We start from the raw sequence: 13,147 nt of genomic DNA, 5'->3' as shown, positions 1-13,147 counted from the left end.
TGGTGCAACAACTGTGCCCCTCCCCCTTCAGCAAGCTAATATCACAATAGTTCTATACTCTTGGTGCAACAACTGTGCCCCTCCCCCTTCAGCAAGCTAATATCACAATAGTTCTATACTCTTGGTGCAACAACTGTGCCCCTCCCCCTTCAGCAAGCTAATATCACAATAGTTCTATACTCTTGGTGCAACAACTGTGCCCCTCCCCCTTCAGCAAGCTAATATCACAATAGTTCTATACTCTTGGTGCAACAACTGTGCCCCTCCCCCTTCAGCAAGCTAATATCACAATAGTTCTATACTCTTGGTGCAACAACTGTGCCCCTCCCCCTTCAGCAAGCTAATATCACAATAGTTCTATACTCTTGGTGCAACAACTGTGCCCCTCCCCCTTCAGCAAGCTAATATCACAATAGTTCTATACTCTTGGTGCAACAACTGTGCCCCTCCCCCTTCAGCAAGCTAATATCACAATAGTTCTATACTCTTGGTGCAACAACTGTGCCCCTCTCCCATCAGCAAGCTAATATCACAATAGTTCTATACTCTTGGTGCAACAACTGTGCCCCTCCCCCTTCAGACATTCAAACATCATTTACCTGATTTGTGTTGAACATAAATTTGATTCCTTTAGCAACATGTCCTATGACAATCATAATGCTTTTAATGGCTGGACTTGAGTGGACAATGTCTGAGTAGCTAAAAGATGACAACACTCCCTGGCAATAAACAAGTTTTTTTAGACCACACTTACAGAGAGGGGCTAAAAAGTGTAGTTAGGGCACCTCACCACTTTTAAAGTGTAGTCAAGTTAGGGCACCTCACCACTTTTAAAGTGTACAGTCAAGTGTAGTTAGGGCACCTCACCACTTTTAAAGTGTAGTCAAGTTAGGGCACCTCACCACTTTTAAAGTGTACAGTCAAGTGTAGTTAGGGCACCTCACCACTTTTAAAGTGTACAGTCAAGTGTAGTTAGGGCACCTCACCACTTTTAAAGTATAGTCAAGTGTAGTTAGGACACCTCACCACTTTTAAAGTGTACAGTCAAGTGTAGTTAGGACACCTCACCACTTTTAAAGTGTACAGTCAAGTGTAGTTAGGACACCTCACCACTTTTAAAGTGTACAGTCAAGTGTAGTTAGGGCACCTCACCACTTTTAAAGTGTACAGTCAAGTGTAGTTAGGGCACCTCACCACTTTTAAAGTGTACAGTCAAGTGTAGTTAGGGCACCTCACCACTTTTAAAGTGTACAGTCAAGTGTAGTTAGGACACCTCACCACTTTTAAAGTGTACAGTCAAGTGTAGTTAGGGCACCTCACCACTTTTAAAGTGTAGTCAAGTTAGGGCACCTCACCACTTTTAAAGTGTACAGTCAAGTGTAGTTAGGGCACCTCACCACTTTTAACCCTTTGAGCCCTAATTTCACCCATTTCCTGAGATCCCAGGCCCAAACAGATTTTCACTTATCTGTTTCTTACTTTGCCTATAACTTTTGAACCATTTGAGATAATAAACCACATTTGATATCAAGGCTCAGTATCAAACAGCAATTCAGCAAGATTAGGAAATTCTTTGTTTTTTTTACAAATCCAAGATGGTAGATGGCCGCCATATTGGATTTCTTCAAAAGCCTACAACTTTTGAACCGTTTTGAACCCTAAGACAGCCCTTCCTAAGCCCTTACACATAGGCCCTCGTATGCCTGTGTCCCACAACCCTTTCTACTAGTGCTATGGATGTTCCACACTCCCTGTGGATGACATCCAGCTCTCCCCTCGCCAACATAATTGAGTGTCTCATACTTACAAATGTGCCCATATCCAGGAGGTAAATGCCTTTTTGGTGGATTCCCAATAACAGCACTTTAGGCATAGTTGAGGTGTAAGTTTGCTAAAAGAGGTAAAACATTGATGAGATTCAATTAACAGACAAGACCATATTGAGTCATGTACCACACAAGCATATTACTTTATTAGAAAAATCCTTCCCATATGTCAAAGCATTTCAAAAAGCTTTTATTTAGTTCATAATATTTGTGGGTTTGTGGCAAATTTGGACCCACTTCTAATGCAGCGATTTCGTTCAAACTTTCCATATAAGCTGCAGATGAAATTTAAGTTATAAAATTTTTTATTTCTATACATCGTATAGATTAATAATTAAAATTAAGTTATAGTTTACTAAACTAAATAACAATTAAGAAGATATAAAGTATTAGCTGACAAAGGTGAACTGTTTGTAACTGATAGTTGATTTCACAGCTGAGAGCTGACTGAGAATGGGCAGATAAATGTCTTTTAGAGATCAGGTTTTACAGCTTATGTTTTTAGTCATATGTATTATAGACTTCAGTAAGAATGGAAAGAATGCAACAAGTAAATAAATAAAATAAAGTAGGTCTACTAATTATTTTTAAAAACTAAATATCCACTTATTATTTAAAAGCTTATTATTATAAAGTTTAAAAAATTATTTTTTAAATTTTTTTTTTAAAATTATAAAAAATCTATAGCGAGCCGACCCACGGCGTATCATATGTTGCTATTTAGTTGTTTTATTTTCTACTTTCCAGTAATTCATAATTTGTGAATTCGACAGTACCAGTGCTGCCACTGAAAATATTTGCTTTAAAACACTATCAGTAGGTCGTTAAGGACAATACTACCCCCACCCTCCTTTCCCTCCCCCCCCCCCTGTGAAAGCAGCCTCCTCTTAGTTACCTCCTCTAAGTTTAAAATCATTTCAAACTAAATTATCTGTCCCTAATAGGCGTCACTAAACCCGGCTCTACGATTGTAAACATTTAGCATGAACCACAGCTCACCAGACCATGTGGGGGTGGGGGTGGTAGGGATATGCCTAGAGAGGAAGAGAGGGGGCTGCTAGGCGTGCTTACAGTTTGGTGTTTTCTAGGGTATCGGAGAATTATATATATAGATGGGGTCTGTGCACTGAGCATAGACAGAATGGGGTTCAAAGAAAGTATTGTAATCGTGCAAAAAAATCACATGAAATTTTGACAGTTTTCACCGTTTTACACCTCAGTCTTCCATCACATCCGGAGTATAGAGGACTTATTTTAATCTGGCAAAAATTATAAATCCAGATATGTCAAAATTTTGGCGTTTTATGCGTAATCGAGTCAGAAAAACTTTTGCAATTCTGTCCGTATGTCTGTGTGTGTGTGTGTGAATCTGTAAACACAATAACTTGAGTACCGTTAAAGCTAGGTTGATGAAATTAGATATATATATAAGTATTATATCAAATTTGTAGTTCTGTATCAACTTTTCAGCAATTTCCGATAACCAGAAGTGGCACTTATTCTACTTTCAATTTTTCAAAAGCCTATAACTTGAGTACTCTTTCATATAGATAAATAAAATTTCACATATAAGTAAATATCTAATTCTCTTCCTTCTGTCAAATTTTGAGTAATTTCCGTTGACAGGAAATAGTAATTTACACTATATCCGATTTCTCAAAAACGCATATGAATTTATGAAGTACTATTTACATTCCGCACTATTATATACATACTGTTTTTCATTCACTTTGTGTGCAATTTTTTTTCCCACAAGATTTTATTCTATTTTAAAAAGTTTAAGTAATTAAAAATGGATTAAAAATCATGTCTATATCGTGATGTGTCTTCTCCCGTAGTGTTATATCAGAATATTTGAGAAAGTTTAGGGGAGATCACTCCCGATATATTAAAAAAAAAAAAACTATACAATTAACCAAGTCATGTTACTATATTGTAATTTCAAATATAGGCTTGTCTGACTTACTGAAACTTCAAATATAGTTGTCCCAAAAAGTGGCCAGCTTTTTAATAAATGAATGAAAGAGATAACAGCCTGGTGGGGGCTCATGTCCAGCACAGTCTTGTGGGCTGTGGCTACTTCCTCTGGTCGCACTGTGCATCTCATGTCTCTGGGCAGTATACGCATCACAGACCTAGGCAGACAAAATGGTTTTCACTGACCTAGGCAGACAAAATGTTTTTCACTGACCTAGGCAGACATAATGTTTTTCACAGACCTAGGCAGACAAAATGGTTTTCACAGACCTAGGCAGTATACGCATCACAGACCTAGGCAGACAAAATGTTTTTCACAGACCTAGGCAGTATACGCATCACAGACCTAGGCAGACAAAATGTTTTTCACAGACCTAGGCAGACAAAATGTTTTTCACAGACCTAGGCAGACAAAATGTTTTTCACTCACCTAGGTAGATTACTTATCTATAAAAAAAAAACTGAACTACAGCTTACGTGTAGTCTATGTCTCCAGTTTTCATGTCTTCAATCTCAGACTGTACTTTGAGGGCACAAAGATGAACCTAAAGATATGTCATATTGTACTGAGCACCAAAATTCAGGTTAACGAGACAAAATTACTCTATATAATATACTTGTATTCACTATTTTATTATACTTACTGCCTCTTTATGACTTATAGGAATTCTTTGCTCAAAAACATCTTCAATGAGTTGATTGAAGAGCAGGTCACATTCTACTGGATCACTTGTGTTAACATATGGCTCAATAAACAAGCGCTTCTGTTGACATTTTACATACAACTAAATTACTAAATGTTTTAAATGACATTTTACATACAGCTAAATAACAAAATATCTCAAATGACATTTGATAGATGGCTAATAAGCAAGCTATTTAAAAAATTAATCTTATTTATATGGAGATTTTGACATGCAGCTAAAATTACTGATGCATGTTGCAAAATGTATGTTAGATAATAACAGTGAACCAATGTAGCCAACAAGATGTGTTGTGTGAATGAAGATGTTTGTTAGATGTATACCTTAAAGAGGAGCTTTAGGTCTCTGACTGCTCCACTGCGAGACAGGCGCTCCCATTTACTCACTGTATCAGAGAGGCGTTCATCGCTGGACATGGCGCGCTCTGTGGTTACATTGGTCAGTAGTTTACATACAGGTCAGCATACAAAGACACATACAGGTCAGCATACAGAGAAACATACAGGTCAGCATACAGAGAAACATACAAGTCAGCATACAGAGAAACATACACAGAGACATACACAGGTCAGCATACAGAGAAACATACACAGGTCAGCATACAGAGAAACATACACAGGTCAGCATACAGAGAAACATACACAGGTCAGCATACAGAGAAACATACAGGTCAGAATACTGAAACATACAGGTCAGCATACAGAGAAACATACAGGTCAGCATACAGAAACATACAGGTCAGCATACAGAGAAACATATATGTCAGCATACAGAGAAACATACAAGTCAGCATACAGAGAAAAAATACAGGTAAGCATACAGAGAAACATACACAGCTCAGCATACAGAGAAACATACACAGGTCAGCATACAGAGAAACATACACAGGTCAGCATACAGAGAAACATACACAGGTCAGCATACAGAGAAACATACACAGAGACATACACAGGTCAGCATACAGAGAAACATACACAGGTCAGCATACAGAGAAACATACACAGGTCAGCATACAGAGAAACATACAGGTCAGAATACTGAAACATACAGGTCAGCATACAGAGAAACATACAGGTCAGCATACAGAAACATACAGGTCAGCATACAGAGAAACATACATGTCAGCATACAGAGAAACATACAAGTCAGCATACAGAGAAAAAATACAGGTAAGCATACAGAGAAACATACACAGCTCAGCATACAGAGAAACATACACAGGTCAGCATACAGAGAAACATACACAGGTCAGCATACAGAGAAACATACACAGGTCAGCATACAGAGAAACATACACAGAGACATACACAGGTCAGCATACAGAGAAACATACACAGGTCAGCATACAGAGAAACATACACAGGTCAGCATACAGAGAAACATACAAGGTAAGAAGCTTACATAACTACCAGCACAAACTTTGCAAAATTCTACCACACAGCATTAGATAAAAAAAAAAAACTAACCAGAATTTCCCATCATCTCATAGATTGCAAAACACTCAGCATCAGATCTCATTCCAATCTTTGTCTTCACATTCTTGATCACCTGGCAAATATCTCGGCTTTTATATGTTTCTGGAGTCAAGTGACTAGATGTTTTGTGGCTAAGGATGTTTTCAGATGTCTTATGTGGACACTCTTGTCATTCCAATTTTTGTCATGTAACCTAATATTGCCATGTGACTACATATGTCATGTGTGCTGTCATGTGACTGTGTGCTGTCATGTGACTATGTGGGCTGTCATGTGACTATGTGTGTTGTCATGTGACTATGTGTGCTGTCATGTGACTGTGTGCTGTCATGTGACTATGTGTGTTGTCATGTGACTGTGCTGTCATGTGACTATGTGGGCTGTCATGTGACTATGTGTGTTGTCATGTGACTGTGCTGTCATGTGACTATGTGGGCTGTCATGTGACTGTGCTGTCATGTGACTATGTGGGCTGTCATGTGACTATGTGTGTTGTCATGTGACTGTGCTGTCATGTGACTATGTGGGCTGTCATGTGACTATGTGTGCTGTCATGTGACTATGTGTGTTGTCATGTGACTGTGCTGTCATGTGACTATGTGGGCTGTCATATATTGTGTTCCAACAACTCACCTCCCCACAGGTCCCAGCAGAATCAAACTCCAAGATTCTCTGTTCACCATTGAGGAAATAAATTTTCTGTGTGATGGGTTTTCTGGGGAAAAGTTGGTTTTGAGAGAGTTAGCACCAGGGCAGAACCTTATTGTCTATTATCCCCCTGGTAATGACAAATAGACTCAAACTTTATATTAAGCTCAATCAAACTGTATGGTAATATTTGGTAATATAAGGTTTAGGGATAGAGTTCAAGGTCAGGATTATATGCTCTGGTGGCCTATTTAAGGCTTTCTATAGAATAGAGGTTCTTAACCTGGGTTCAATCTTTTTTTTTGGGGGGGGGGGGGGGGGGGGAGATCAACAGAGGTCAAGATACACACCAGGCTCATGATTCACACTAGGATTTTGTCAGTGTAGGCATTAACACTATTAAGAAGAGTTCGGTGAATGCGCATATGAAACTGGTGCAGTTCAGTACCTTCAGCTTTAGAATGACACATTTCTTGCTTTGATTAATGGATAATAAGTATCCTTTAGTAAGTGAAATGGATATGGGAGTAATTGTTTTGGAGGTAATGACAAGATGTAGATGTTAATGTCCTAGTCCTTATACTGTACCAGTATGAATTCTGACTTACCTCAGTAACAGCATGACTTTCCTCTGTACCAGCATGACTTACCTCTGTACCAGCATGACTTACCAGCATGACTTACCTCTGTACCAGCATGACTTACCTCTGTACCGGCATGACTTACCTCTGTACCGGCATGACTTACCTCTGTACCAGCATGACTTACCTCTGTACCAGCATGACTTACCTCTGTACCAGCATGACTTACCTCTGTACCAGCATGACTTACCTCTGTACCAGCATGACTTACCAGCATGACTTACCTCTGTACCAGCATGACTTACCTCTGTACCAGCATGACTTACCTCTGTACCAGCATGACTTACCTCTGTACCAGCATGACTTACCAGCATGACTTACCTCTGTACCGGTATGACTTACCTCTGTACCAGCATGACTTACCAGCATGACTTACCTCTGTACCAGCATGACTTACCAGCATGACTTACCAGCATGACTTACCAGCATGACTTACCTCTGTACCAGCATGACTTACCAGCATGACTTACCTCTGTACCGGTATGACTTACCTCTGTACCAGCATGACTTACCAGCATGACTTACCTCTGTACCAGCATGACTTACCAGCATGACTTACCAGCATGACTTACCAGCATGACTTACCTCTGTATCAGCATGACTTACCAGCATGACTTACCTCTGTACCAGCATGACTTACCAGCATGACTTACCAGCATGACTTACCAGCATGACTTACCTCTGTACCAGCATGACTTACCAGCATGACTTACCAGCATGACTTACCAGCATGACTTACCTCTGTATCAGCATGACTTACCAGCATGACTTACCTCTGTATTATACACTGGATCTCTTTGACAGACGGAGCAAACTTGCGTCTCTTTTTTTCAATTGTTCTGTTTAAGCACTGAATGAAATAAACACATGTCCAATTAATGAAACATCACAAGTAAAAAATAAAACAAATAGAAAATCTTTGTATTAAAAATGCACTGAAAATAAGAAAATTCAAATAATTTGCTTCCTTTAAATAAAAGCTTTGGTCACTCATGAGATTCCTTGAATATTTTAGAGAACAAAGCTTTTATTTAAGGGGGTATTAAAAAAGTTTGTTTTTTACCGGCGCCTACTCCCTTAAGTTAAAGGAAGCCCATTGGTTTTATTTTCTTATTTTTGAGTGCATAGAAAAGATTGATATTATTAAGATTTTCATATTTGTTTTAATTTCCTTTTTTTAGTTTTGGGGGGGGGGGGGGGGGGGGGGGGGGGTTCAGATGGCGTGATGTCACTTTGTTGCATTATAAAAAAGCAATGTTAGAAAACGAGTTTTAGCCGTTATTTCGTGTTTTAGAAAAGGTTTTAATAAATTCTAATAGGAATCGATCAAAATACTCTATGTTGACAGAGTTCTGACTAGATTTTGGAAAAATATCGATGTTTTAAAAAATATTCAACTGCAATTTTGAGGGGGTCTGGCTTTTTGTGACGTTTGACGGAGGGGAGGGGGGAGGTAAAAATAGTCCAAAAAAGTGTGACGTCATTTATGGATGACCCCTTGACATGAAAGAAATCAGCCAACCAAGACAAACAGTTCTGCCTCAACTGCCCTTTGATCAAGTGCTCACTAATATTTTTATCTTGTTATATCCCTAGCCACGCAGTAACAAATACCTACTTGGGGTCACTGTGAGTTCACACATACAATGAGATAAATTATACTTAAACTACCACTTACACATCTCCCCCATAATTTTCTGCCCTGACTGCCTGCTTGCAAACTCAAACGTAATGAAAAATAGCAGGTAAAAATCATGAGCCTAGCATTTCTGAGGGCAATAATTCTTTCATTAAATGACAATTGTAAATACTTGTAACACATCCACACTGTCAGTCGTGCAAAAAATGTCTTTTTCCCTCCCGCTTCCCCCTCCTCTCCCACTGACGTAACAACTGAATGAGCAATCTGGTTTATTCTGTGATCCAGCAAAAATGTCATAAGACTTTGTAGACCTGCACGACAGCGCGGAAAAAAAAATTTGGAGTAAATTCACGAAAGAATAGCCTTTTTGTTAGTCGGAAAATATGGACTTTGTGGACAATTTGTTTCTAAAACTAGATTCCAGACTTTTTCCAGACTTCTAAAAACTCCAGCCCAAAAACTAGCGATTTTCCAGACTTTTTAAAGCCTGAAATTCATTTTTCTAAATTCCAGATAGCGTACTTATGTTTAAGACAGTTGCACGTCAATTGCATGCACTGAACGTGTGGGTGTAAAAGCTTGACACTAATAGTATGTTTTTTGTCTATCATTTATTTTCTAAAATTAATTTAAAAAATGTTATGTTGTCACACTGTTTTGTAATTGGGTATGAAGCTATATGTCATGTTTGAAACAAATCAGTCCAGTACTAATGAGTGAAATTTTATTAGCAAGTTTTCATCTAAAACAGATGAAGACTGTCATGTTTGAAACAAATCAGTCCAGTACTAATGAGTGAAATTTTATTAGCAAGTTTTGATCTAAAACAGATGAAGACTGTCATGTTTGAAACAAATCAGTCCAGTACTAATGAGTGAAATTTTATTAGCAAGTTTTCATCTAAAACAGATGAAGACTGTCATGTTTGAAACAAATCAGTCCAGTACTAATGAGTGAAATTTTATTAGCAAGTTTTCATCTAAAACAGATGAAGACTGTCATGTTTGAAACAAATCAGTCCAGTACTAATGAGTGAAATTTTATTAGCAAGTTTTCATCTAAAACAGATGAAGACTGTCATGTTTGAAACAAATCAGTCCAGTACTAATGAGTGAAATTTTATTAGCAAGTTTTCATCTAAAACAGATGAAGACTGTCATGTTTGAAACAAATCAGTCCAGTACTAATGAGTGAAATTTTATTAGCAAGTTTTCATCTAAAACAGATGAAGACTGTCATGTTTGAAACAAATCAGTCCAGTACTAATAAGTGAAATTTTATTAGCAAGTTTTCATCTAAAACAGATGAAGACTGTCATGTTTGAAACAAATCAGTCCAGTACTAATGAGTGAAATTTTATTAGCAAGTTTTCATCTAAAATAGATGAAGACTGTCATGTTTGAAACAAATCAGTCCAGCACTAGTGAGTGAAATTTTATTAGCAAGTTTTCATCTAAAACAGATGAAGACTGTCATGTTTGAAACAAATCAGTCCAGTACTAATGAGTGAAATTTTATTAGCAAGTTTTCATCTAAAACAGATGAAGACTGTCATGTTTGAAATAAATCAGTCCAGAACTAATGTGTGAAATTTTCTTAGCAAGTTTTGATCTAAAACAGATGAAGACAAAAGCGTTAAGACACAAGGAATCAGGTGAAAAAACAAACAAGAAAAACAGCTCAGGATGGAGAGTTAAGAGATGGGTATTTATGTTCATAATTACATGACAATATTTGGGTGTGGCTGTGTTGGTTATGGTATTTATGTTCATAATTACATGACAATATTAGAACAAAATATTTGGGTGTGGCTGTATTGGTTATGGTATTTATGTTCATAATTACATGACAATATTAGAACAAAATATTTGGGTGTGGCTGTGTTGGTTATTACTGTGAGGATGTTTTTTTTATATATATTGATTGAATATATTTAAATGGAATTCTGTCTTATTCCTATAAGGTTCTTACAGGGAACGATTTCTTTACTTAGCTTTGTAATACCTGCACTTGAACACAACAACACAATGTCAAGTACCAAGATAATTTCAGTGTATTTACTCTTCACACATATGCACATATAAATCTTCTCCTAATTCTAACTAAATCTGCTGTACTATACTTTACTTCTGTCTAATCTCAAATGCAGTTCAACTATCTCCTAACAATATCTATCTACAACTACTTCTAATTTAACATTCAACTGTAGTACATGCTCTTATGATATCTAGGCACAACTCGCTGCCCTATGCTACAATGGTCAGCTGACTGTCGCACATGACAGGTCATCATCTCGCATATCATTGGTTTGTACTTATCACGCGTCTATTTGACGTTTTCTCCTTTCTGTTGACCTATTTGTAACTAGTGTCACTACAATTACCTTTAGTGCAAAGCGAGCAAACTTGCCCTCTTCTGAAGTGGTGTCCATGGCACATTTTTTGAGGTGACACTGGACATACTTCTGGACACGCATGTTTGCAGGTGCCAATGTGCTGCTGGTGACTGCCATCACCTGCCAACTGCGGCAGTTAACTGAGCTGTTGGGATCTGAGGAAACAAAATCTTCCTGTACCACTGGTTTAAACAAACATTTCACTTAAACAATACTTCAACGCACTCAGTTCATTCATGCATTAAAGCATTCTTCAATACACTCAGCTCATTCATATTTTATTTAGCTTCATCATCTGATTTTTTTGCACCTAAAATAACTAATTTAGAAACCCAAAATATGAGCACCACAGATTATATCAGTAATTTAAAAAAAAGATATGCATCTGGGGCTACATTGAGATAAAAGATTTTGTCTAGTGAAAAAGACCCCCCTCACCCAACCAGTTTTTTCCTGGATCCCTATATATATATATATATATATATATATATATATCTATAATATAAGCGGGTGAGCGTGTCCTTCCTTCCTTCCGTCATCGCTATAGATTTTGGGACTATAAAAGTAAACTATGCTCCATGCTGTGCTTTTCAGTGCACCGCAGTGTCTTATTATTAGTATTAGAGTAGGGTTTGTTTATATAGCGGCATAGAGCTATTTTATAAATGACACTGTGTTTACTTTTTTGCATAACGTTATGAAAATATTAAATATTTGCACATTGCTAAAACATATTAAAAAGATCAATGTCAAATATCATTTAATTTATATTCCTAGAATAAATGGATACATTTCCATAAAAGTAGGTCGAAAAAACTAATTAATTCAACTTTTTTTGTGGTAATTTTTTTCAAGGGAGGTAATTTGAAAATATATTTAACTCAACAATAATTTAAGTTAATCTTTTTTGTATTACTACCGCATTGATTAGTATATGTTAATGTTCATAATTAAAAGAGAAAAATGTTAAGATTATTTATATTATTTATTATTTTTTTCTAATTAGTCTATGATTTCTCTAAAATCACTATCTTTTTGCTTTTGTTTTTCGGTGTTACGAAAACAGATGGTGAAATTAGACTTTTTGAGAATAATGGAAAGGCTCTCTCTGAGCGCGGACGTATGGGAAAATGTTTTTTTTAAATATTCAACTCACTCTCAATAAATTAAGTTAATTTTTTTTATTACTTCCACATTGATTATTATATGTTAAGTAAAATAGAAAAAATGTTAAGATTATTTACACTATTTTCTAATTAGACTATGATCTCTCAAAATCACTATTTTTTTGTTTTTGTTTTTCGGTGTTAACAGATGGTGAAAATTTAGAATTATAGTATAGAGAATGCTGGAAAGGCTCTCTCTGGGCGCGGATGCCTAATAAAAGCGTGTTGTTCGTTGGTGATTCTATTGTTGTGGTTGTGTTGTGGTTGTGTTGTGGTTGTGTTGTGGTTGTGTTGTGGTTGTGTTGTGGTTGTGTTGTGGTTGTATTGTGGTTGTGTTGTGGTTGTGTTATGTTGTGGTTGTGTTGTGGTTGTGTTGTGTTGTGTTGTGGTTATGTTGTGGTTGTGTTGTGGTTGTGTTTGTGGTTGTGTTGTGGTTGTGTTGTGTTGTGATTGTGTTTTGTTTGTGTTTGTGTTATGTTTTTGTTTGTTTTGTTGTGTTGTGGTTGTGTTGTGTTGTGGTTGTGTTTTGTTTGTGTTTGTGTTATGTTTTTGTTTGTTTTGTTCTGTTCCAAAGTTGGTACATTTAAAAAAGATTTACCGTGGCGGAGCACGGGATGCAGCTAGTATATATATATATATATATATATATATATATATATATATATATATATAT

At 36.8% G+C, this 13,147-nt stretch overlaps 1 protein-coding gene across 5 annotated transcripts in view; it reads right to left on the bottom strand.

Annotated features, from left to right (window-relative positions):
- LOC131943931 (unconventional myosin heavy chain 6) overlaps nt 1-13,147 on the bottom strand; it is a 63,134-nt gene that overhangs the window by 1,578 nt on the left and 48,409 nt on the right. For 4 of the 5 annotated variants that reach the window (XM_059304304.1, XM_059304305.1, XM_059304306.1 and 1 more), the window contains 10 exons: nt 11,297-11,463; nt 8,045-8,121; nt 6,616-6,697; nt 5,974-6,055; nt 4,831-4,931; nt 4,448-4,567; nt 4,281-4,348; nt 3,793-3,961; nt 1,808-1,891; nt 600-719 (listed from right to left, as the gene is read on the bottom strand). In XM_059304304.1, coding sequence (XP_059160287.1) covers nt 600-719; nt 1,808-1,891; nt 3,793-3,961; nt 4,281-4,348; nt 4,448-4,567; nt 4,831-4,931; nt 5,974-6,055; nt 6,616-6,697; nt 8,045-8,121; nt 11,297-11,463 — 1,070 coding nt within the window. Of the gene's footprint in view, nt 1-599; nt 720-1,807; nt 1,892-3,792; nt 3,962-4,280; nt 4,349-4,447; nt 4,568-4,830; nt 4,932-5,973; nt 6,056-6,615; nt 6,698-8,044; nt 8,122-11,296; nt 11,464-13,147 lie in introns of those variants that run through there. The other variant, XM_059304307.1, reaches the window with a different exon arrangement.

This window comes from Physella acuta, unplaced genomic scaffold (genome assembly GCF_028476545.2).
Source record: "Physella acuta isolate Inbredline_101_S28 unplaced genomic scaffold, ASM2847654v3 ptg000473l, whole genome shotgun sequence".
Classification (NCBI taxonomy): domain Eukaryota; kingdom Metazoa; phylum Mollusca; class Gastropoda; family Physidae; genus Physella; species Physella acuta.
The sequence above is the reverse complement of the archived record's forward strand: the minus strand, read 5'-3'. Positions and strand labels throughout refer to the sequence as shown.